Genomic DNA, 27920 nt, shown 5'->3' with positions numbered 1-27920 from the left:
AACAGTATATTTGCTACTGATGAATCTAGAGATCTTTCCAAATCCCTTTGACACAAATCAATTTAGTTTAGCTGCAATTTGTGTGTGTGTGATTGCAAAGTAACGAAATTGATTTCAAGGTCAAGTTTGACTTCATTCCTTCCAAACTGCCTCCTTAAATGATGGGTGTTCGGGGAACATCGTGGTTGTATTTTTTCAGTAATCAGTTTAATTTAGTGGCTATTTCAGTCATTTGTCCATCTGGTAGCAAGCAGTAATCCTTAAAATGGGTTCAGGAGAGGGGAAAACCACTAAATGGATCACTTATTTTAATGCGTTTGGTTAATCAATTTTTAAGTTGTATAATTTTTATAGAGTTCTCTCGGCAGTCTGAATTTAAATTAGTAATGGATTTAGGCAAGTTATTTTACCTCTGAACATCTGATTTGTTATCTGAAAATACATCATCAAGCTTTTGTGAGGTTTAATAATGTGTGTATATACACATATACATATGAATCACTTAGCATAAAAGCTAAAATATTGTTTGGTATTATTACTATTAAGATGATTCAATAACTGTATTCTTAGCTCTAATGATATCAATAACTATCATGAGCTAGTGAGGAGAGAATACTTTTAGTTAGAACCTAAAGAAATCAGAGTCCTGAGGATAATAATTTTTCAAAAAATATTAAGACTGCTGTTTTTCTGACATGTTTCAAAGAAAGAGAGGTTAACAGAATTAAACTGTTTTGCTCTGGAATACAGGAAACTTGATTCTCCTGAGCATTTAATTAATAGGATACATTAAAAAATTGCAGCATTAAAATAATTCAAGGATTCAAGCAATTAGAAAATCAAGCAAGCTTTTTATACTTTGTATTATTGAGGTGCAATAAATCTGTTTTATAGGATATTGCCAATCTCAAATGGACCTGAATTCTGTATATTTAATAAGCATTCTTATATTTAGATCCTGTGAAACTAAATGACTTTTAAAGGTTTACTTAAACCTATTCTTAGACATTTCACGGTTGAACGGCTCACTATCCTGGAGTTGGCAAAAGTCTCTGTTGTGTGATCATGCATGTGTGTGCATGCACATACACATGCAGCACACACACACACACACACACACGCACCAATTGGTTATTCTATTGATTAAAGTGACAGGGTCAAAATAAAGCTCAATTGTTAGAGATTATCCATTCTCCTCTAAGAAAAAAAAGCAATTTTCGTAGCAATCGACCCACTCATGCTTATAAACAGTCTAATAAGCGAAGAATATGTGAGAGATTTTATAACACAATTTTTTCAGTCAGTCAATGTAATAAACTTATCCCCATAAAATAAAAACAAATAACATTCAATTTTAAAAATTTATCCTGTTTTTTGTTTCTGTTTAAAAGCTCTTTTCCAAAGGATATTTGATTTCTGTAAATCACAACCGTACATTGGTTTAGTGCACTCTCCTCTGTTGTTACTGCTTTCCAAAGACCTGTTACCTAGCAACTGCATGGAAGAAGCTTCTAGTATTTTCAATCATATACAAGAGCTCAGAAAATACTGAAGCAGACTTTAAAAAAAGGCTCTGACTTGTTAAAATGTAATTAATTTTATTTTCTATAAAGTAAAAGGAACTTGAAAACCTCATACATATCTATAAACTTGTATCTTTATTATAATAGCTTATCATAAAAGCCTTTACATTAAAAATAATAAACATAACAATAAAAAAGAAACCAAGAATCTCACAGAGTCCTACTATTTTAAAAGTCATTGTTTTTGAAAATTTGCTCACTCCTTGAGGTAGTTAGCGTTAATAGTTTGATACCTGCTGTTAGAATTTTTTGTGCTTATTCAGACATACATGTGAGCATATGATCATACGTGAAGAAATCAGCATTTTTATAAAACTGGATCGTGTTTTAATTCCAGAATGATAAATTTATGTTATATTGTTTTGCTGCGTATATTTTTTAAATGTATTATTGGCATTATTTCAAGATACTTTATGAAGTCTTTGTTTTTAATAATCATGACTGTGAGGATATATACTTGCTTAGAATTCTGATCAGCATTTCATACTCATTGCCTACTTTTCTTCTCAGAAAATCCTATGAGGCACATACTGTTATTATTCACATTTTAAAAATAAGGCAAATTAGGCTCAGAGGGATCAATATTTGCCCATGGCTTGGCACACTCAGTGGTGACATAACTTGATCTCCTGTGTTGATGCTTTAACAGCAAGCCGCAAACAAGAAGGATCTAAATCAAAACAAATACACAGAAACTTTAAAAGGATGAGAAAAAGATCTGAGATGTACATAATTTTGAAAGAGGAAATGCTTTCTTCAACAAGGGAGGGAAATTAGAAACTATAAAGGAAAAAAATGGACCGATTTTATCATTGCTAAGGAGTTATCTCCGTCTGCATAATCAAAACTGAGCATTTGCCATTATGTGGTCTCACCAACAAGAAGGAAAGAGTTTAGGGAAAGTGGTTTTGTACACAAAAAAATAATACAGAAGCTGGACAAACCTCGGCAGGTGACCATATCTAACTAAGAGGAAGCTGGAAAATGTAATTTCTACCTGGGCAGCCATGCACCCAGCTAGAATTTGGGGATGGGTGAGAGGAAATAAGAGCTTCTATTACTGAAAGGAAGAAGGAGAAAATGAATATGGGTGATAGTAGTTTCAGCCACAGTTTAAATCCTTATCCACCTAAGGGTTCATGTACAACATTTTCCCTATATATTGAGAGACTCATTCATTATTATGAAAAATACTCCACAGATCTGTATCGATTATTACATCCAACTTATAGTCCAGGATATCTGGAAAATGCAAAGACAGTTCTAGATGTAGTTTCTCATGGTCTGGCAACACACACACTAATAAATTATTTAACTACCTCTACCCCCATTGCATATGAATATAAAATAGTGAAACAAGAGAATTGTAATAAAACACTGGTGTTTGGAAAAAGGAAGAAGTGGAGACACACAGCAGTCATGGGTCCATAGCAATGATGAAATCCTGTCAGACATGAATGGCAGAGACCTCGTAATACCTGTAATTTTCCTATTTTGAATGTTCTTGCTCACCATCCTATCTCAGCACCCACTTCTAGAGGGGCACTCCGCAGATCATGTTGTTACTTGTTAATGTGACCCCTCCATAATCTCTGTTCCTGGAGACCCTGTTTCTGACCGCTGCCTCTTATCACTTCAGTTCACATCCTCTAGTATGGAACCCCAACTATCTTTTGACTACATGGGACTTAAAATTCATTGATTCTACCAAACGTTTACCATTATTGTCAACTGCAGATCCTGTCTTCTCTTCTTAACCTGTTCGAATTCCATAACACACCATTATAAGCCATTATTTTAATTCATCCTCTGTTCATTGGCCTTCTATCCATTAGTTAAACTTGTTTCTCAGAAGTCGCTGGTGGTGAATGCTCTGTCTTCTTGACAGAAGATGGTGTTTACTTCCATGCATTTGAATATGGCCCGAAGAAACAAAATAACAAAAGACAACCTGCCTACAATTCCCACTTTAAATTCATGATCCTTGATTTCTCCGGGTTCATGAGCTGCCAAACATCATTCTGTGTTTCTCTGTTTTGTTTCCTCTTTCAGTCTCTTAGGCAACTATGCCGTATTTTCTCCTCTTATTTCTAACCTCTTCTTTAATCATCATTTCCACCAATTTCACAAAGAAAACAGAACCACAGAAAGACAGACAAAATTTTCATAAACTTCTACCTACACATCTACCTACCAACCTGCATGTACACCCATATGTTCTACCTCCTCTCCTGTTACTATAGATGAGCAATTTTATCAGCAATGTGGCTAAGCAAAGTCATGAAAAGGTGGTATAGGATGTTACTAAGGTTACCCAAATTCTGCCAGTGTATGAATGAGATTTTAAGGAATTTGAAATATATCCTATAAGCTTTAGGATTTATGGAAGGTCATTAATCCATTTGGCTAATCAAATAGCACTGGCCAGTTATTGGTGATAATGGAAATATTCCGTATTTGCATTGTCTGATACTGTAGGCAGTTACCACAAATGTTATTGAGTACTTTATTGCTATTAAAAAATGGCTAGTAAGATGAAGGAACTGAACTTTTACTTGTATTTTATTTTAATTAATTTATATGTAAATTTATATGAACTTTTATTTGTATTTTATTTTAATTATTTTATATGTAAATGCAATTTATTAATTTATATTTTTAATTAATTTATAATTTATGTATTAATTAATTAATTTATATGCCCTGCCGTAAATGGCAGGGCAACTCTAATTGGATAGCACAATATTGGAAGGGTAATAGGTAGAATGCTGAAGAGTTGGAAGACATGAAGAGCAAGTAAGAAGCTGTAACATTTGTCTAGGTGAGAGACAGTCATAGCTTGAATAAAGATTCACAATCCTTTAGCCGTAATTCCAAAATCCAGAAAATTCCAAAAAAAAAGAGAGAAGAAAGAAAAGAAAGAAAGAAAGAAAGAAAGAAAGAAAGAAAGAAAGAAAGAAAGAAAGAAAGAAAAAGAAATACTTCTGTTGGTGGTGAAATCTGACCTGCGGCAGTTCCCACACTGAATTTTTCTTTTTTCCACTTACTATAAATATTCACACATTTAGCTGCAGAAATAATAGTATGTTAAAGCATAGGTTCCTCCCTAGATGTATTACATAGGGTCTGGTAGATGAAGCACATTGCCTTTCTAAAATCTAAAAAAAAAAAAAAATCAATTCTAAAAACTGATATCTGGCCCTTAAAAATTATGGATAAGGATTGGAAGCCCGTAGCAAGTAGAGACAGTGGAATGGAGGTGGAGAAGGTGGGAAAGACAGAGAAGGCGTTAGTGGTATGATCAATAAACCTTGGCTGTCATATGACATTGAGAAACAAGGGGCAAAGTAGCAGGAAAGAATGGTTTTCAATTCAGGTTAGGGGATAGTGATTAGTATTTTAAAAATGTCCCAGGAGGAGTCATAGATTTGCACTTAAGAGGAGAGGTATAAAGATATATTCAATTCTATTTTACAGAGTGGGTTTCAATTTTGTGCAAACTTGTACAAAATTCTCCGTAATTTATGCAAATGAAGATTATTATCTAGTTGAATATTCTATCATATTCCTTTTCCTGTGTCAATCACCTATGTTGACTAAATCAATTTCTTTTTTAGGAAAAGAAAGAAAACTGATTTTTTTTTATCTAATAAGGAATCCCATGATAATTACATATTAAGTCATGTATCTAAGGCAGTGATTTTCAACCGATCTGATCCAATCCGTCCTTTTTACAGTAAATATTTGTAACACTTCTTTTACTATCCTGGAATGAAATTAGAGTAAATATAACTATATAAATACATTTAAAATAATAAATATTTTAATTGTAATTTAAAGGAGAAAGGGAGGGGAATATGTATTTCAATATGTAAATGGTCAGGTATAAATACATAGAAAAACACAATGGAAAAGACAGACACTTGCACCAATAACTATGTGCCAGCTACTGACATTGATAATATTAATAATCAAACATCCTAAATTTGTATAAATGACTGACATACAATGCTAAACAGAATAAAATAAATTTTCTTTTAATTTACACAGTAGTTATGTTACTAGGTAATTTAGTGTACATTTTTGGCTCTTGAACAACACAGGAATGGGGGCACCAACCCCCCCCACCTGCTCCACCCCACATAGTCAAAAATCTGCTACAACTTTTGATTCCTCCAAAACTTTAGTAGCCTACTATTGGCCAGAAGCCTTACCAATAACATCAATAGCCTTACCAATAACATCAATAGTTGATTAATGCATATTTTTGTTATGTGTATTATATACTATATTCTTATAATCCAGTAAGCTAGAGAAAAGAAAATGTTATTAAGAAAGTCGTAAGTTAAGAAAAAATATATCTATAGTACTGTACTGTATTTACTGAAAAAAGTCTGTGTAGTGGACCCATGCAGTTCAAACCTGTGCTGTTCAAGGTCAACTGTATAATAACAGTGAAAAACATATTTTGTATTTATATGTAATATTGCCTCCAGTATACTGTATACTTTGCTGACGGGCTAATAGACACTGCAAAAACAATAAAGAAAAGAGAGACAGACATTGTTAGCAGATCCTTGATTTTGTTTGTTTGTTTGTTTTGAGTAAATCCTGAGGTGTAACTGTAGCAATTTCTTCCATAACATGTAAAGGAAATAAATAAATAAATAAGGAAATGAAAGAAAGAGAAAAAGTAATGGGTTCTTTCACATGCTAACTTATAAAACTAGAAGTACGTTTATTATTTATCTATCTGGAGTGTCTGCTGCACCATTTCCCAAGTAATCTTTTGTTTCTTCGTAAACGATGTTGGGTATGCATTCTTATTTTTTTTAATTAATTAATTTAGTTGAGGGGTGGGGAGGGGAAGAGGAAGAGGGAGATAGACTCTCAAGCAAACTCTGTGCTGAGTGCAGGGAGCCTGATGCGGGGCTCTGTCTCAAGACCCTGAGATCAGGACCTGAGTTGAAACCAAGAGTTGGTCATTTAACTGACTCTGCCACCCAGGTGCCCTATGTGTTCATTCTGTAGATATCTGACTCACCTACAAATTCAACCTTCAGTTTCTTAATGTAGCTAAAACTATTTTCTGGGAATATTTATTTTCTTGGAACTTTACACATTGTCTTTATTTCTAATACCAGCTGTCATTGTTTACTTGGGAAGGGAAGGGTTTTTTTTTTTCCCCCTAAAGTAAATAATATCTTGATCGCTTTTCTAAAATATGACTTCTGTGAAGAATTGGATATCTGGCATGTGTGCCCTCATGGCTGTATGAAAGTAATGATCGTGGGCTGAGTCGCATCACCCCCCTTTCATGTGGCCTTCAACCTCTTGTGTGCCATTATCTTTAGCACTCTATTGTTTTTATGTCACTGACTTCAATTGCCATTTATTATCTTGCCTGATTGAATCCTATCATCTTTTCTGTTTATGACTGTAGGTCTTGAGGTCAAAGTACAATTTAAATTTAAATGTATTTTACCATTAGTTTTTATTGCCTGATATCATAGTTGTTTTGATTGTACAAAATCTATTACTGTTATGTAAATGTTGTCTACCATGTCTTTTAATAATTCTAAGTCTGTGTGCTGTGTGACTATGAATTTGATAAATCAATAATGCTTTAAATCAATACTACAGCATTTCATACCATAGAATTATCAGAATTAAAGGAGACTTTATACAGTCTCTGATTTATTTTCCAGATTCCAACTCCAAACTGTCTCCCTCTCACCTCCTTGTACAGATGAAGCATAAGAAAATTAATTTGCCAAAGGCTGCCGATTTCCTTAAAGACAGAACTGGGGCCAGAATCCCCTTCCCTCTTGGTCACTTAACTCATAATCTAGTACTCTCTCTTATGAAACATTTTTCCTGGGGAAAATTGCACATGTAAAAACATCTCGAAGACAAGTGTGTTTATGTGGAAACTTCTGTAATTTTATTTGCTGTTTTATTTTTCATATTATTTTAAAATACTACTCTCCCAAGAATAATCTACCTATTTTATTTCAAACAGATCATGTTGTTTGTGAAGAAGAGTTTAAATACGCCATGTTAGCTTTAAACTGTATATGCCCGGCAACATCTACACTTATTACACTACTGGTTCATACCTCTAGAGGGCAGTAAGTATATGTTTTCTTTAAGATAATACATTTTAAATTATTTAAAAAAATAATATAAGTGCAGTTATATGATTTAGAAGTACAGTAATACAAGGTGTACAGCTTGATATGTACTTGTATTTGTGTGAGTTATCTTCATCTGACAGACAGACAAATACAGACCTGTTAAGGGGCTGCGGCCGGGGGGCGGGGGGGAATGAGTCTAAGACATATTAAAAATTGGCAGTTACTTTCTGTCTTTTCTAATTAATCTTGAGATAATTTGTTTCAATCTAAATTCTAAGTGTCTACATCATTTGTTAGGTCTAGGATTAGGGCACTGTTTCTATTTTCAAGATACTTAGCAAAAAAACTTGAAAAAATAGGATGATGACAATCATTAATATGAGATCTTGAAGCCATTTTTTTCTATTCCTGAGGTAAGTTTTTATTTCAAAGCTATATGTACATTATAGACCTCAAAATTAAAATTTTACAATTATTATGGAATAAAAAGTATTTGAAAACATTAGCAAACTTAGTATAAAAGAAATCACTTTTTTATATGCATTTCAAGGTAGATGAGGGCAAGTTATATCATCAGACTATTTTGTTCTATGAGAGAGTTTGTATTTGACTTGGATGATCAAGGAAAATATAATCAGGGAACACAGTCCCCACTCTTATTTGAAGAGAAAAATGTTACATTGCATTTCATACCTTTTCCTCTTCCTTATTTGGTATTTTAGACAAAATGTTGATTTTCTAAATAAATTTTACTGTGGTGCTTGTGGATATGATTATTTAAATTTAGTAAGTTAATTGATAGTTATTTAAGTGAAATGCCAAATCAAATAAATCAAGAAGAAATAAAATTTTATTGGGGATTTATTTTTTTATTTTATTTTTTTTTATTTTTTGGGATTTAATACTAAATAGAATAGGTTGCTAATTGGAAAATAGCAAATACCTGCAGTATTTTCAGGTAGCTTTTACTCTCTATGTCTCTGCTCTATTGAGATAGTTAAGATTTTCCAAGGAGCAATTTTCTTAAAGTTCTGAATGAAAATATTTCTGTTCTATGCATTTACAAACCTTTAATTTGTGCAATGGGAAAGATATAACAGGACTATGAATAAATTGTTTTTGTTTGAAGAAAGTATGTAGTATTTTGATGAAATTAAATAAAACACTGAAAATGACTTTAACACCAATTAATGGGACATTCAGAGAACTCATCACAAGAGTTCATTATTTAGCCATGCCCTCTTTGTCACAGACACACAACTTTATAACTGAATATCTAGTCTCATTTTATTGTTGTAGAAATGATAAAAATGAGGCTCATCAACACTAACATATATCATTAATTATAGACTGGTTTAAATCCTAGTAAATACTATTTATTGACATGCAGCATTGCCCTAATGAACAAATTGTACTTGATATAAGTTAAAAAAGCATTTCAGGGATCCTTAAAACATGACTTTTCCCAATATACTTTAATGAATTTTGCCTTATTAAAAAAAGAAAGTAATGTTGTTGAAGACATTGTTAGCACATAATTAAGGATTTTCCATGAATAAGATTAACCAGAAAAATTATCTCACAACTGAGTGTCACAATAAATGCTATGATCCACCGGAATAACTTTCTTCATAGCAACTTTATTGAGCCATAATTCACTTACCATACAAATCACCCATCCATAGTGTACGGTTTAATGCTTTTTGGCATATTCACAGACTTGTGAAAACATCTCCACTATCTAACTCCTGAATCTTTTCATCACTCCATTTTATAAAGCAAAAGTCTGGGGAACAACATCTAGAGCAGCATGTCTGACTCAACAGTGCACCTAGTTTGTTCCATTTTTTTTTTAAATTCTAACATTTTTAGCTGTAGGACTTAATCCTCAAGATTCTCTCCTTCTAATCACAAAACGTCTGCTTTGCTTTAGGCTCTTCTCCTTCTAAGTAGGAAGAAGGGGAATGACAAAGGGGCAAAGTATTGCCAACTGGGACTATTTAAAGCTTTCCCTGAAGTCTAACCATGGCCTTTTAACTTCTTAAGATACAGTTATATTTTGCATATTAGAATATAAGCTTGATTCTAGTTATGGCTGTTAGCAATGTAAATAATTTTAAATTTAAAAAATTGTATACACAGTTTATGTATATATACATATATACACACATATTTACTTAAAATTATATATTTACTCTTTTAAAATAATTAGGTTACATATCATAAAAATAAAAGATAAATCAAAGGATCTCATCTGGGGGTATAGTAAATCATGCAAATAATTGTGAAAGCCTAAGATTTATATGTGAAATAGAAAAGTCATTGCTTCTTATTAGAGAGAGACCTCAAATCTGGTAATTGCAAATTTGGCACTATTAAAAAATATTATTAAGTATCTCTGTAGTGTAGTTGTTAATTTTTATTACTTTTTGATAGTTGGCCCTTTACCTGAATTTTAACATATTATGTATCAGTGAGCCAAAACCACGCACATTATTATTATAAAATATGTGATTCAGAAACTTCTCTCATTAAAGTAGCAGCTGAAGTTGGACTTTCTGGGAACTGCATATCCTCATCACAACTAAAATTCCCTGTTTCGTAGTGTTCATGCTGTAAATGGGGCTCATAAATTTAGGGAGGAAATATGACAGAGATAGAGGATCACCCGTTCTGGCAGCTTGAAATGATTTAACTCACTAACTGGCAAAGTTAACTAACACTGAGCCAATTACATACTCCATTTCATTCTCAATCATTTTGTATGGAAAATTTGAAATAATAATTTTCTCATCCATTACTTTATTCATTTATTTGACAATTATTTATCGAACGCTTACTCCGTGACAGAACCATTCCAGGTGTTGTGGTTTCAAGAAGGAAACCAATAGAAAAATTCCAGCTGTCATGAAGCTTTTATTCCAACTGGGGAGACAGATCAAAAATAAATAAGTAAAATATATCTCAGATAGACGCATATCTGATGATCTGAGAAACAGCAAGTGGGCCAGTGTAGCTAGAAGGGAGGGATGAGAAAGGTAGTAAAAGCTGAGATCTGACAGGGAAACAGTGGTCTCCTAGGTCATGATAAGGGTGGTGCCCAACACTCTCAAATGAAAAAAGATTCTGAACAGAAGAGTGATAAAATTTGAATAAGAGAAACAGACACATTGGCTTCTTGGTTGAGCAAAAGCAATTAAGAGATTATGGGACTAATTTAAACCAGAGAAGTTAAACCTTGTATTGTCAAGGGCACAAGTATGGAAGTGATTAGAAGTGCTAAGATTTGGATGCCTGAGTGGCTCAGTTGGTTGAGCGTCTACCTTTGGCTCAGGTCATGGTCCCAGGGTGCCAGGATCTAGGCCTGCCTCAGGATTCCTGCTCAGCAGGGAGTCTGCTTCTCCTTCTGCCCTTCATACTGTTTGTGCTCTTTCTCACTGTCTCTCAAATAAATAAATGAAAATATTTTTAAAAAGTGCTTAGATTCTAGATGTATTTTGAAGGTCTTGTCAGGAATTGTTGATTAGATGTGGGGTGGAACAGAAGAAGAGTCTAGCATGACTGCAAATTTTTAGACTGAGCAACCAGAAGAATATAATTGTGATTTACCACAATGAATAAGACCAGGGAAGATCAGGATTTTTATTTTAGACATAATTTAAGGTACTTGTTAGACTCCCAAAATTGTGTTTAATATACAGTCTGGAGCTCACCTACACTGATGATAGAAATTTGGCTGTAATCAGTATATGGACACTTAAACCATGAAACTGGATGAAATCACTTCGCAGGATTGTTTTGAGGATTATGTACAGCCATGCCAGACCATAGTAAGTAGGTACTCTTTAGTTCTCTCATTGGCTCTATTTATGTGTATCAAGTGAGTCAGATTTTATTTGCATCAAAAATCATTTTTTAAATGTTGTGTTAGAGACAGTTTGAGGGTAGCAGGAGAGATGCTTTAAAGACAAAGCAGGACACCCAGAACCATATATGTATTTGTGACGGAGGAGAAAAAGACTCAGGCCACGCACATGTGTTTTATATTTAAGTTAGAATATGTTCGTAACTTTATTTGGATATTTTTTGGAACAAAGAATGACATGAATGAACAAATATATATCAGAATGCTTCTAAGCAATAAACAGTGAAGGTATATTTCTTACTATGGCCAATCTTTCGAATCACTGTTTTAAGTATTACAGAGATTAGGATTAAATATATTTTGAAAAAGATGACTCAAGTATGTAAATGTCAGGGATTTTACTCTCAAGCAATATATTATTCAGTCATGGAAGATTTCATATAAGAAAGCCAAGTAGAGTTATAGGAGGTATGAAACTATTTTGTCTTCTTAAAAGGTACAAGTTTGAGGATGCCTGGGTGGTTCAGTTGGTTGAGTGTCTACCTTCGGCTCAGGTCATGATCTCAGGGTCCTGGAATCAAGTCCCACATCGGGCTCCTTGCTCAGCGGGGAGCCTGCTTCTCCCTCTGCCTGCCGCTCCCCCTGCTTGTGCTCAAGCTCTCTCTCTCTCTCTCTGACAAATAAATAAACGAAATCTTAAAAAAAAAAAGACATAAGTTTTTAGTGACCTTTTCAAAGTTTGTTTGGAAGAAATGCATTATAAAAAATAATTTAAACAAGCAAATTATTAAATGCAGTTAAATTACTTTAAAGTGTAGCAGAAGACATAAAGATAAAAAAGACAGATATCAGAGAAAATGGTTAATAAATGTAAGCAGATAACAGTTGCTGGAAGATTCAGATTTCATAATACATTATTGCAATATATTGCAGTAATTTTCTTTTGATTTACATGGCCACAAAAAAGGAGGCTTCAAATAGAAATCAATTCGTATATTATATAAATATATATATTAAGTATTTTGAATGGGTGAAAAGATGTAAGAATTCCAATGCTACATTACATAAATACATATTAGAAGTAAGGGGGAAGCAAAGTTGCTTTCCTATTTTAGTAAAATCAATTTCAAAAAGTTGCAATTTTGTAGATATGTTCCTTAGGGGTGGTTATTTCATAAGAAGCCCTTCATTAAGTTACCAGGGCGAGTGTGTTATTTTCATCAATGAGATCTGGAAACTGCAGATTTGGGTATTGCTGCAATGCTTTTTGTAAAACGAAAATTAAACACTATTAAGTTTTGTCTGTTTTTTTCAATGTAATTGATCTCTTTTAAAATAGAAGAACACCTTCATTTGTGGTTATTTCCTTAGCTTGCAAAATTTTATCATACCTCTAACCACATGCAAAATGTTTGTAAAATTGTAGAGAGATAGTCTTGTTCAAATTTCTATCAAATTTCTATCAAATTTCTAAGAGCATTGTAATTGTGTACATTTAAATTTAAGTGAAATTTAGGCTTTCTCAAATAACTATTTCACTAGAGATTGCTTAATAGTTTTGGGAAATCTTCAATCATAGTAGAAACACATTAAGCCAAAATGCACTGTAATTAATTTTTGTGTGTGGTATATAAATAGTGGTTCTGTTACTTCATATCATGGCCAAATTTGTGTTCCAAGGCACAATTAATAATGTTTTTGGATGGAAGTTCATAATTTTCCTGAGAAGTAAAATTATGTACTCAAGTAAGATTGGGAAATGCTGGATAACACGTTACATTTTTAATAGCTTATTTTTTAGTCTTTTTATTTGAACCAGATTTAGACTCACAGAAAAGTTACAAAAATAATACAGAGAGCTCCTACGTACCCTTCCCATATAAACTTCCCTTAATACTTATATCTTACAGTATTATAGTGCAGTTATCAAAATGACAAATTAACATTAGTACAATATAATTGACTAAATTATTGACCTAAATGAATTTCACCAGTTTTACCATTAACATCCCTTTTCTGTTCCAGGATCTTCTCCAAGGTCCTGCATTGCATTTAGTTGTTATTTCTCCTAAGCCACCTCCAATCGGTGGCAGTTCCTGTGGGTAAGATTGGAAATCAGTATAAACTCATGACTTCTAATGCACATGTATCAAAGATAGACACGGAAATTTAGACCCGTGTCTGTATGGGCCTGTGAGTATATACAAATATAATTCCTAGCTCTGTTTACTGAGAGAGCAATGACAGCTCCGTAGCACGTAGCACAGTTAACGCTCACGTCTTGGTTACTAAACATGTTCCCTAATAAAAACATCCAGGGCTTTTTGGGGTACTGGGTGAATCCAGGATGCAGGCAGGAAATATATAAGAAAAGTCTGGAAAAGTCTGGTGCTGCCAGAATGTAAGGAGTTGCTCAGAAGAGTGTGGGGGTTTGTTAAAATGACACAAGAAATAACCTGAAGGAGTTCCTAACAAGCTAAGATGGGACAATTTTAGAAACAAAATAAGTAATGATAACATTCGATTTTAACCCGTAAAATCCAGTAAATACACTAATGTAAGTAAACAATGAATAAATAAATAAGTGGGGAAGAAGAATAGCTCTTTCTTACCAAAGAATTCCAACTAATAAATGTGGAAGGAAAGAGAGAAATAGGAAGTCATCCTTAGGCAAACAATTGTTGTAGACATGATCCTCCAAGGGGTGCTAGTATTAGATGGTGAATGTTTAAGGAGAGCCAGGATCATTGTGTGGTCTCAACATATCTGTCCGTGCTATTTAATAACTATGAAAGAAAAATTATAATTTTCTAGTGAAGTAACCTGACAGACACAGATCTTAATCAAGAGACCAAGGTAAACATCACCAATAAAAAGAGATGTCAACATCATGTAATCCCTATGATGTGCCAATAAGTACATGACAAAAAAAAAAAAAAGAAGTACATGACATAATTTCTTTGGTATTCTTGCCAATATTTTCTGATTATGAGGGAATACCTAGACATACCAATATCGAGAACATCCTACAAAATAACTGACCAGCACTCTTCCAGATGCCAAGGTAGTGAAAGACAAGGAAAGCCTGAGGAATTAAATATTTATTTTTAAACATTTCAGTCAGCTTTATTTGGGAGTGATTGAAGTATTTTAAATAGTATTTTGACTGGAGGAATTCTCCAAACAAAATCGTCTGGAAAAAAGTATATCTGGAGAAAACAAAGAGCAAGGTAGGGCAGTATTTTGTTATATCTTTTTTTTTTTTTTGAAGTAAGTTCTACACCCCAGGGTGTGGGGCTGGAACTCACGACCCTAAGATCAAGAGCCACATGCTCTACCGCCTGAGCCAGCCAGGCGCCCTCATTTTGTGGTACCTTTGAATCTATGCAGAGCTACAGGGATCTGCGCTAGACCGTGCTGAAGCCTTCATTGTTTCTCTGACCTCAGATGAAAATTAACCATGAGACTTCCCTTGTCTATTATACTGGGGAGTCCCTATTTTAAACACTGTGATGAGGAAGAAGGAAAATCGAATATCTTTTAGCATCTCCAGAAAAAGGACCGAAACGAGGGAGGGAAGCAGGGGCAGAGGTAGAGATGAGAAGGGTTGGAGAGTTTTTTTTCCTTTATAATACTGAGCTGGTCACACAGGACCCAGGGAATCAGTTTCCTTGAGAAAGGAAAAAGTTTCTTAAAAGTAACAGAGATTAGGGGCACCTGGGTGGTGCAGTGGGCTAAGAGCTGGGCTCTTGGTTTCAGCTCAAGTCATGATGTCAGGGTCATGAGATGGAGCCCCGTGTGGGGCTCTATGCTCAGGGCAGAGCCTCCCTCTCCCCTTTGAACTTGTGCGCTCTCTCTAAAAAATATGTAACAGATCATAATTACCCCCTTGAAAGAAAGGAAAATGGGGAAAAAATATGTGTGGGATTGCAGGGCAAGCTCAAGTGAATTACCATTAAGTTCTCTTGGAAGTTTCCCATTCCAAAACTGTGACAGAAGATTACATTTTGTCATCTGGCAGGTCTAATCCAGTCACTGTCTTCCCATAGGAATGTAAAGTAAAAATTGAGTGTCCACGAAGATGAGAGGCACTTGGTTTTCCTTTAGAGTAAAACTTTTTTTTTTTTTTTCAGTTCTAATGCTTGATTTCTCCATTTCAAGTAATTATCACTTGGAGTATAAATCTTGAACTTTATTTGATAAAACTTTCTTAAATCTTAGCCTCTATTTCCATTAATAGATGTATATGCTTTTCAGTGCTTTCAAGAGAGAATATTAACAGGCTTCCCCCCGCCCCCCACCACCACCATACCTCAAATCTCTTTCCCATCTCTAATGCCTCATACCATTAGCAACCTGGTAACTGACTGCTGCTTAGACTTCCAGAAAAAAAAAGGAAGGTCATAGAAAAGGCTTTGACATATTTCCTCCCCATATCCTTCTCTGCTTTTCCACTACGGAGTATGAATTTCACTGCATCAATAAACTACACAATAATTCTCACTTTTTCTTCTAAAATCTCCCACATCAAACTACCCTGCTTTAATGTGCTTGGCTTTTCCTGGCCATTAGATTAGTTTGCTAGGGCTGCCATAACAAAGAAACTGGGTGGCTTAAATAACAGTAATTTAATTTCTTACAGTCCTGGGGGTTGGAAGTCCAGTGTCAAGGTACTGGCAGGTTTGGTTTCTCCTGAGGCCTCTGTCTAGCTTGCAGATGGCCATCTTCTCCTTGTGTCCTCCCAAGATCTTTCCTATGTATCTCCTGTCTCTTATGAAGACAAAAAATTGCCCTAGGGCTCACACTAACAGCCTTTTTTCAACTTCACTTTTTTTTTTAAAGATTCATTTATTTATTTGAGAGAGAGAAGGAAGGGAGGGTGGAGGTGGAGGGAAAGAGAATCAGGAGGAGCAGACTCCGTGCTGAGCATGGAACCCAATGTGGGGCTTGATCTCACAATCCTGAGATCATGACCTGAGCCAAAACCAAGAGTCAGATGTTCCCCCAACTGAGCCACCCAGATGCCCCCAACTTTATCACTTTTTTAAAGTCTCTGTCTCCAAATATAGTCACATTCTGAAGTGCTAGGGGTTAGGACTTCACCATATGATTTAGGGGGTGAGAAAAATTCATCCATAATGGCTGTGGAGTTGGGGGACACCATGGGTTTTATTGGAACACATCTATAAGTTAATATAGTTTCCACTATCAAGCAGTTCTGCTGGCCAAAGAAGCCTCTTCTTTGACCTTGGAAATATAGAAAGATGGTGTTGTCTGTATACCCCAATGGTGCTTTTTCCATTTCTCCCATGACAAAGCATTTTTGAAAAGGACTACACCTCCAAAGGTTACTTTTATTTTTCTTTTATATAAGTTACGTGTACTGAAAATCTCCATGGAAGTGCATTTTATTTGGTGTATCTAAAACCTGAGAAATGTTTTCCTAAGCACACCTATTAAAAGATCAATTGGAATAGTATTTTATTAAACACAGTTTGAGAAATCTGGATATTGCTCTCGTCTGGCAATCCTCTGTTTGAAATGCCTTAAATAGCTCATCATTCATTATCAAATTAGATTCAAATATGTCCGTTTAATTTAGGGCCCTCTACACTCTAGCCGTAATTTATTTTTATGTCCTCATCTCCCATGATTCTCTTATATATATCATGTCCTCCAAATAACATGATCCTAAATATACTTTGTGGTTTCCACTTTCTACATCTTTTTAAAAATGTTGTTCCCATTGCCTTGAATTCATTTCTTCTGGCTTTCCAGAGGATTTTGCTAAATTAAAAATTCTAGCTCCTCATGAATATTTTTAAACTCCCCAATTTAATGTGATTTTTCATTTCTATGAACTTGTATAGAATTTTAATATATTCTGCCAGAGTATGTATTGTTTTAAAGATTTTATTTATTTATTTTAGAGAGAGAGTGTGTGTTCAAGTGGGGGGAGGAGTGGGAGGAGAGAGAGGAAGAGAGAATCTGAGGCAGACTCCATGCTCAGCCCCAACATGGGGCTCAATCTCACAACCCCAAGATCATGACCTGAGCTGAATCCAAGAGTTGGATGTTTTACAAACTGAGCCACCCAGGCGCCCCTATGTCTTGTTTTGTTTTGTTTTTAATGTATTTATTTTTTCCTGCAGTAAGCTATAATTTCATTCAAGGTAGAAAACATGTTGTACTCATACCTTAACAGCATGGTTGCTCAATAAATATTAGTTAAATAAATGAAGTAAAGAAGGCACTAAAGATGATTCACTGAAGCCCTTGCCTCAAACTAGTTTATGAACCATATGCCTTCATCTGCTCTCTCTCTCATGAGACTGTTGAAATGATGACAGAGAAATAAAAAATGATAAGATTTCATTAGTAAAGAAGAAGTGAAAGGCATAAGAGATTTCAATCAATTTCTGAGAGATGGAAAAAGGAGTGTTTTCTGTTGACACCCCACCCACCCTCCCGCCACAGGATGTCTAGAGGGTGATGCAGCAGGACAAAATGGCATCCCCCAGTGAAGTTCTGGGGTGCAAGATTTCTAGAAAAAGGAGTCAAATTTTAATTGAATTTCTGAATACTAAACAAGTTAACCCTGTTCCATCTACCACAGTACCATCCCCCTGCAGTTAAGTTTAGTCAGACATTTACTACTGGGAAAAATCAGATTTTTCCTAAACAAATTAGAAGAAAATGTCTGAATTGTATGCTAGTAGATAGTTTGAAGTTGGGGTTCAAAATTCTGTAATTGGGCATTTGGTGGCTCCAGACAAAATAATGTGATCCCTTCTTACTCACCGGTGTAACCTGCCACTTAACAAAACATTTACAGACAAAGGAATCCCTTTAATATCCTTATATCTCATACTCAGAATTTTGAAATATGGCTTTTGCCATTTGCTGACTATCAGTATGCAGCATGAAATGAGGGAAATAAATCCAGCCAGATGGAAACAACTATCCCTATTCTCACTGGAATTTTTTTGGATCTATAGGGAGGGTTGGTTTTTTACTCACTAGTAAAAAAAAAAAAATCACATTTGAAAATAGAATTAAATATATTTTTTGAAGCAAGGAGAGCCTAAGTAAATGAGTAAATATTTTTAATGTATTTTTGATAAATAGGTATAAATAATAGTATAGAAGAACATTGAAGAATTATAAAAGGGTGATGATGGCTGTTCAAAGGAATAAAATGCTGAAATTTTTTTATTTGTAGAATTTTAAATTTTCAGAATTTTTAACTTAGATTCTGTTGATTATATTTCTGGAGGATCTTATCTTCTCCTTAATAATAATAAAAAAGCCATAATAAATAAATACACAAATCTAGAATAGCTTAAATTATTATAATTATTATTCTAGATTTAGGAAGAACAGGAGTTATGGTGGAGAAATAGAAAGTAAAAAAGACCTTTTGAAATTGACAGGGTGCTGAAATTAAAATTTAATAAAATTCTGTAACTTCCTACAACTCAACAACAGAAAGAAAGAAAGAAAGAAAGAAAGAAAGAAAGAAAGAAAGAAAAAAAGAAAAGAAAAGAAAAGAAAAAAGAAACCTGATTAAAATATTAGCAGAGGATCTGAATAGATATTTTTCAAAGAAGACATATAGGTGGTCAACAGGTATGAAAGGGTGCTCACCATCACTAATCATCAAGGAAAAAAAAAAAAAACCACGAGATTACCACCTCACACCTGTTACAATGACTATTACCAAAAAGAAAAGAATATGTAAACATACTGTAAATTTCACCTAGTAGATTTATTAGTTAAATACCTTTTGTCTATGGTAAGATTAGCTTGCATACCTTGAGAATAAATTGAATGACAACATGGAGAGACAGTAAACAAATCTAGTTACAAATAATTTTAAATGGACAAAAAAATACTCAAATGATAAAATGTAAATAACAAAATAGGAGCTTCTAAAGCTCCTATATTCCAAAATATTAATATTTATGGTATATAACTCTCCTGGGAAATTCACAGTGGTGTTCTAAACTAAAGGGATGGATATAGTGGTGCTATATAAATGTACAAGGGCACAAAGCACTTGACCCAAAGCTAAGCGTATGGTCTTCACTAAGCAAACCGGCTGTGTTCTGAGAAAGAGAGAAAGGGGTGACTACATTTTAGTTATGAATTTTTATTAATGCTGAAGGAGAACAGTTTAAAATCAGCAGGCTATGATTTACTTGATAGTGGAGTTAAAGAGCTGAGAATGATGCTTATGATGACAGAGGAATTTACTTTTTCAGCTGACAGTTTGAAAAGCAGATGAAAAATATTGGGTCACCTGGGAGATGCAGTTCGTTAAGCATCCACTCTAGGTTTCAGCTCAGGTCATGATCCCAGGGTCATGGGGCTGTGGGATCAAACCCCTGCATCAGGCTCCACACTGAGCACAGAATCTGCTTGAGACTCTCTCTCCCTCTCCTGCTGCCCTTTTACCACCCCCCTCCACCCCCCCATCTCTGTCTCACTCTCACTCGCAAATAAATAAATCTTTAAAAAAAAAAGTAGATTAAAAATCTTTACAGTTTTTTGGTGTGTGATAATTAGGCAGGTTCTTGAATTAAGTGAGCACTTTGGAAAATTACATTGGAGTTTTTAAAAGACTAACTTCAAAGATAATTTTGGCCACCTTCAAGTATATACAATCTTTCAAATTTAACAGTTGAGCTCTATTTCATTTCTTCATGACATAGATTCCTTTCAAAAGAGTGTTCCTTGTTTAAGTTCACTATTAATAATGTTTGAAAGCTATATGGTATTTTTCTGTTTTCTCCACCACCACAACAATTTTTTCCTGTCCTGAGAATGGCAAATAGCTTTCCAGTTCCATCTAGCGGTAGAAAATTGATTAGCAAACACTATCTTGATTTAATCTTAGAACTCAGATTTCTGTTTTGATGTATGGTGAGTAGGAATACATAAGCCTCTTCCTAGTAGACTGAGGCATCATAATCTTGTGTTTTATTACTTTTTCTATTTAGAGATCTTGAATACTTTCCTTCTTAGATAAGATACCCATACTTGTATGTCAGTTCTGTCTGCAGACTAGCAAGAATAAATGTTCATCAGAGTTGTGTGTTAGCTGTTTCTTTTGAAACTCCCCTGTTTTGCAAGCTTCTGTATACTCTAATATACCCTCTCCACCCATGAATTACGATTATGTTTCCAGTGACACAGCCTACAATTTGTCAAAATCTTTTCTTTGGCCTACAGTGTTAACTGTAGATTCCTGACATTAATAGTAAAGGCAAGATTGTAATATCATTTAAATAATTTGATATTTAAGTAATGTAACAGTTCAGGACCATTATGAATTAATGCAGTTCATGTGTGTTTGCAGAAAAGCACCATGTAAAGAATATAAACAACTATGTGCAACCAAGCAGATATTAAATTGGGGAAATACAAGTGTATAGAATTAAATAAAGTGTATTAATTTTAATTAGATTTAAGACTTTGAGTTTTAAATCTACTTTTAATCAATATAATGAAGTAGTAAATACCTAATCTTGGGGCGCCTGAGTGGTTCATTTGTTAAGCGTCTGCCTTCTGCTCAGGGTGTGATCCCAGGGTCCTGGAATCGAGCCCCTCATCAGGCTCCCTACTCAGCGGGAAGCCTGCTTCTCCTTCTCCCACTTCCCCTGCTTGTGTTCCCTCTCTCACTATGTCTCTCTCTGTCAAATAAATAAAATCTTAAAAAAGAAAAACAAAACCTAATCTTTAAAATGAAGCATCAATAAGGAAATTTTATTTTATTTAACATTTCAAGTATGAATCTAAATGACATTCTTTTCCTAAGGCAAAAATTTCCACCTAGATATATGTAAAGTCTTTTATTACATAGCAAAGAATGGATTTTATATCAAAAATCCCTGTGACAAGGTGCTCTTTATTCTCACTGATGTGAAAATAATTTAGTTTGATAACCAAAATAAGTATATAAAAATAACTAATTTGGTGATCTGTGTCAATTTTGGTGAATCTGAAACTGATCATTTACTGTATATTTAGCTACATTATTCAGGATTGAAGAGAACAAAATATACCAGCAAAACTAAATCCAATGATTAAAATGCAGAGGTGTTTAAGACAACAAACATAATATTGTGAAAGAGGTGGTTTCCTACTAATAATTACATTTTATAACCTTGAAGGTAGTACTTAATAATACCATGCTTATTCTTGAGTTTACCTATAGTTTGGTGGTATCCTCGTATGCATAGAGACAATATAAAAGTAAAATCAAATTTTATTTTCTAGAAGTGACTAGTATAAGTTTTCAGAAAAAATCCCAAAAAACAAAATGCCATACATCTTTATAAAAAATAGGAATTTGGGGCGCCTGGGTGGCACAGCAGTTAAGCATCTGCCTTCAGCTCAGGGCGTGATCCCGGCATTCCGGGATCGAGCCCCACATCAGTCTCCTCCACTATGAGCCTGCTTCTTCCTCTCCCACTCCCCCTGCTTGTGTTCCCTCTCTCGCTGGCTGTCTCTCTCTGTCAAATAAATAAATAAAATCTTTAAAAAAAAAAAAAAGTAAAATCAAATTTTATTTTCTAGAAGTGACTAGTATAAGTTTTCAGAAAAAATCCCAAAAAACAAAATGCCATACATCTTTATAAAAAATAGGAATTTGGGGCGCCTGGGTGGCACAGCGGTTAAGCATCTGCCTTCGGCTCAGGGCGTGATCCCGGCGTTCCGGGATCGAGCCCCACGTCAGTCTCCTCCACTATGAGCCTGCTTCTTCCTCTCCCACTCCCCCTGCTTGTGTTCCCTCTCTCGCTGGCTGTCTCTCTCTGTCAAATAAATAAATAAAATCTTTAAAAAAAAAAAAAAGTAAAATCAAATTTTATTTTCTAGAAGTGACTAGTATAAGTTTTCAGAAAAAATCCCAAAAAACAAAATGCCATACATCTTTATAAAAAATAGGAATTTGGGGCGCCTGGGTGGCACAGCGGTTAAGCATCTGCCTTCGGCTCAGGGCGTGATCCCGGCGTTCCGGGATCGAGCCCCACGTCAGTCTCCTCCACTATGAGCCTGCTTCTTCCTCTCCCACTCCCCCTGCTTGTGTTCCCTCTCTCGCTGGCTGTCTCTATCTCTGTCAAATAAATAAATAAAATCTTTAAAAAAAAAATAGGAATTTGCCAGTAGAATAAGGTTTTATGCTGCTTTTGTTTGTATTTGGTTGTTGGTGTTGTTTTGTTTTATTTTCAGAACACTTTTTTGAAGATTTATTTATTTATTTATTTATTTATTTATTTATTTATTTGAGAGTGAGAGAGTGCATGCCTGCGTGCACGGGCGGGGGGGGGGGGCGCGGAGAGGCAGAGGGAGAGAATATCAAGCAGACTCCCTGCTGAGCATGGAGCCCAACATGGAGCTCATTCTTACCTTGACCTGAGCCAAAAGCAAGTTGGCAGCTCAACCAACTGAGCCACCCAGGCTCCCCTTCTTTCGTTTTTTTAATGCCAGCTATATTACTGAGCAGAGTACCATAATACAATTCAATAACACAATTTCAACTTATTGTATCTGGAACAAGAAATTCCAGTTAAATCCTTTTTTTTCCTTTCTTTTGTGAAAATTTGATGTGGGGAAACTTTTAAAAAGCAAAATTACAAAAGTTTCTTTTACTGTATTCAGAGGCCTGTATTAAAATACATTTCTACAAAGAGCAGACCCAAGTACTTACTCACTAGTCCTCCATCCACTCTGTTGGTCGTGTTGAAGCACAGCAGGTTGGTATGTGAGTTAATTTGCTTTCTGGCAATAAATACCCATTTTCCTTGAAGGTGTAATCATAGATTAATGAGGAATGTGATACTTGCATTTAAAAGAAAAATAAGTTCAGTTGTCAAAATTGATTTATGCACCATCAGGAAGTTAACTGGACCAAATGATATTTATAACTTGGGAAAAATAAACAGAATAGAACAAACATACTTTTTTTAAACTAATACTTATTATATTGAGAGGGACTTTTCATGTCTCAGAATTGGTAACTATAACTCAAAATTGAGGACAAAGAATAGTCGAGTATCCAGTTGTCAATTCTCCTCACCTTTCCATAGATAAGATCAGAGAGGGGAATGGATAGAGTAGCACAGTACTCTTGCACCTACCCCCAGCCACGTGAGCGAAAGTACAAAAGAATTACCTATCACTCATGGAGAATAGGAATTTCTGCAGGAAGTGGGAACTAGCATCTTGCTCCCTAGTTAGACATTTGCTTATATAGTTTCCTGTGATTATTTGAACATGAGGAATAAAGAATTAGAGAAAAATGATAGAGCTAGACAGCATCCTTCAGTCCCACACATGGGTTTTCCACAGCACAATTGATAGCTTAAAAAGATTTGAGCCATATTTCTGGTACCCCATCTAAGTGTGTTGGCCACAATGTAAGAAAACTCAAGATGTACCACCGGGAAATAAGATGAGGGAAAGTGGAAGAGAGTTTCTTGCTTACCAGTGATCATATACCGAGGCTCACTCCACACTCCCCATAAAGGGTATTCACGTGTGCCTATAAGAACCCTTCATAGAGGATGGTGATGACCAGGTAGAGTTACTTTGAAGAGTAGCAATATCCCAGGGAGAATAAGCCTGAGATGGTAAGACTGGAGTTTCAGATTGGGTGGAACTGAGCTTTTTAATAACTGAACATTATTTGAAAGAAAGGTACTCACCCAAGACATTATTATGTCACAGAAATGGGGGAATTGACAGGACATGATTGCAGGCTACAAGCTCTTGAAGACTTTGATGTGGGGTTTGTAATTTATTTGACTAGACATTTTTTTTCCCTTTCTCTTAAGCAATCATCTTTCCTTCCACTTCCGTTTATAAAAAATTTTTTTCTCACTTAGACATTTGTGTAGTGTTTGAAATTCAGACACAAGCTTTGTGTCCTTATAAGTTGCCTCATCAAAGTTTTTCCAAGGCTGTCATGTCTATGGTTTTGGGTGCATGAATTCTATAGCATGTCCCTTTATTTAGGGGAATAGACATCTCAAAGAGTTCTTTCAAGTATCAAGCATATACTGATATTCCATAATCCATGTAATTTTCATATTCTTATTATTGTTTTCTTTCTTTTTCTGCTAATACCTTTATAAGCAGCTGGAGCTGTCAATTATTTTGAAAATGAAGATAGACATAAACCTGCCTAAGAAGGACAGATTACCATTGAGTTTTCAGTGAAAATGGTAGAGCAGCCTTAAAAGGGTATGAAATAAATTAGACTGTACTATTTTACAGGTTGGAGTATACTTTGAGGTTGACAATAAATGCACAAGCCAGTTATTTTCTCCAAAAGTTCATTTGATTAATGTAAACACATCTTAAATCTTCATTAAATGGCTTTTTGTAATTTTCACTAAGCTTTCCATTCTGTTCTTTTTGTCCCTAATATCTTTTGTGTTTTTACTGTTGCTGAGGTTAAATTTATTTCATGTCCATTAGCGATTGAGGAACTCAGTGATTTTTTTTTCTAGTTCTAATGAGAAATTCATCATAGGAAAAGTAGTTGGTTAGACCTGAAGAATGATTCTGGTGAAGGAGACAGGTATTATATAGTTAGGAAAGCTGAACATTTAGTAATTAAGCATGAAGAACATTGTTAGATTATTCTTTGCTCATTTAACCAAACATTTATTAAGCACTTACTCTGTGTCAGAATGGATGTCAGGGTCTCAAAAATACAGCGGTAAACAAGACATGATCCGTTTCCTCATGTGGCTTATTTCACAGGGTAAGCAAGACATTAAGGAGTAATTAATACAATTTAGGGTTATAGTATCATGAAAAAAGTACAGCCCTGCAAAGCTGAGAAAGAAATGAGTAAGCTGTAGGTCAAAGAATGAGTAGAGTGTAGGAGATAGAAGGAACAACATTGTGAAAAGGCCAAAGGATAAGAAAGAGTTTCTTGTTCAGGGTAAATTAAGGAATGCTCATGGCTGGAGCACACAAGAGAAAGAAGACAGAAGTAACAAAAGAAATTAGAAAGACAGGCACAGCATAGATCAGGAGGGCTTTGTAATGATGATAAGGAGGTTCACCATTTTAAAATGGAAGGAGGAAGTCCTTTAAACATTTTCAACAGAAAAATAACATGAACTGATTTGAGATTTTGAAATTTACTCTTATGACAGCACCATAAATTGATTTGTAATGGCCAATACTGGAGGCAAGGAGGCAAGAAGATGGGTTAGGACTATTTTAAGAGTGTAAGAATTGATGGAGAAAGAGACAAGTGGTGAGTTTCAGAGCCACTTAGATGGTGGAATTAAAGAATTCTCTTATATAAGACGTTTGGAAATATCTTTTTATTTATGTGATTGTTTTCCTCCATTCAAAAATAATCTTGAATTAATTCTGCCTAGAAACATAAAGTAAGATAAGACCAAGAGAAAATTTAGGTAGAATAGTAAGTTGAAGACAAGTCTTTTTTACACATCTATAGGCCATAAAACGCCCTTTTTAAAAATTCAGAAATAGTTGGCATGTAACATTACATTAGTTTCAGGTGTACACTATAGTAATTCTATATAGAATTATGTGTATATATACATATATGTATATATTTAGAGAAAGAGAGAGAGAAAGAAAAAGCATCATGACAATAAGTCCATCCATCATCACACATACTTATAATTTTTTTCCTTGTAAGCAGAACTTTTAAGATTTACTCTGTTAGTAGCTTTCAAATATATAACACAGTATTATTAACTATAGTTACTATGCTGTGCATTATATTCCCAGGACTTACTTATTTTACAACTAAAAGTTTGGACTTTTTGCTCATTTTCACCCATTTCACCCACCTCCTCACCTCCCCCCTCTGGCAACCACTAGGCTGTTCTCTAAATCTCTGAGTTCATTTTTTGTTTCTGTTTTTTTTAATTCTACATATAAATGAAATCGTATGATGTTTCTTGGTCTGACTTATTTCACTGAGCTATTATCTTCAGGGTCCATCCACGTTGTCACAAATGGCAGGATTTCCTTTTTATACCTAGATGGTAATTCATTATATATATTTACTCCACATTTTCTTTATTCATTCATCCATCTACAAATACTTCAGTTGTTTCCCTGTCTTGCCTAAGGTAAACAGTGCTGCAATGAACATGAGTTACAAATTTCTTTTTGAGTTAGACCTGTTTTTCTTTTTTGTGATGCAATTAGAAATATTTCATACATTAGCACGTTATAAGGATATTATCATGAACATTCATGTACCTAGCATTTCAGATTTAAAACATAAACATTCCAAATGTTTCTGAAGCCTACATATACTATCTCTGATTGACTTTTTTCTTTCTAGGACCTAGTTAGCTAAATGACACATCCCAAATCACTTCTTTTATGAGATTTCTCCATGATGTTTTATAAGCAGTAGTGCTTACATTTTCACTCTTACCTGTATGGATTTCATTGACTTATTTATTTATTCGTTTATTTATTCATTTATTTATCTATCCATCCATATTTCTGATGGACATGGATACTTAAGATTTTTATCCTCTTCCATTAGCAAATCCTTTCTGGTCTACATTCAGGACCAAGTCTAGTCTGGTCCAAACTATTATCATCTCGTGGATCTTTGCAGTAACCTCCTCATTGGTCATTAACTCTTCTTTAATCTCTTCTCAGCACCATAACCTAGGGGCATTTTTGTAAACTTTAAGTCAGAATCTTTTGCACCCATCTTTGAAATCCTCCAGTGGCTGCCAAATCATCCCAAGTACAGGTCCAAGTCATTGTAGACTTTTATAAATCTCTATGTGACCCCTCTCCCTTCCCTGTTACCTTTCTGGCCTCATTTTTTTCTCCTCCCTCAACTCCAGCTAAACTGGCCTCCTTGCTTTTCCTTAGCCATGTCAGTTATTCCTCTGCCTCAGGAAAGTACTCGTGGCTACTTCTGCTGGACCAATATTATCCTGGGTACCCATGTGGTTGCCTCTACAACTCTTGAAAACTTTTACTCAAATGTCAACCTCTCAGTGATGCCTTCCTCAACTATACCATTTACATTCCAGTTCACTCCCCAAAATTATTTCCCTCTTTGATTTTTCTATCACTTCTCACTCCTAACACATAACACAGTTTGCTTCTTTTATTGTCAGTCTTCCTTCACTAGAGCCTCCAAACAAGAAAACATTTTTGTCTTGTTTGTTAACTGCCATAACTTTTTGAATCTGGAGCTCTCCCTGACACAGCATGAGTGCTCGATGAATATTTCATGTAGGGATTAATAAGTGGGAACTGGACATAGCCATTAGTATTAAATGACATTACTAATTTCCTACA

At 34.7% G+C, this 27920-nt stretch overlaps 1 protein-coding gene across 1 annotated transcript in view; it reads left to right on the top strand.

Annotated features, from left to right (window-relative positions):
• The window catches only part of KCNT2 (potassium sodium-activated channel subfamily T member 2), a 349439-nt gene that overhangs the window by 209509 nt on the left and 112010 nt on the right, over nucleotides 1-27920 (top strand). The window contains exon 14 of the mRNA XM_045812805.2: nucleotides 7606-7714. Coding sequence (XP_045668761.1) covers nucleotides 7606-7714 — 109 coding nt within the window. The remainder of the gene's footprint in view (nucleotides 1-7605; nucleotides 7715-27920) is intronic.

The sequence above is a fragment of the Ursus americanus genome, chromosome 2, assembly GCF_024610735.1.
Source record: "Ursus americanus isolate L20-20 chromosome 2, mUrsAme1.1.p, whole genome shotgun sequence".
NCBI classification, from domain to species: domain Eukaryota; kingdom Metazoa; phylum Chordata; class Mammalia; order Carnivora; family Ursidae; genus Ursus; species Ursus americanus.
This window is presented reverse-complemented; position numbering and strand designations above follow the sequence as displayed.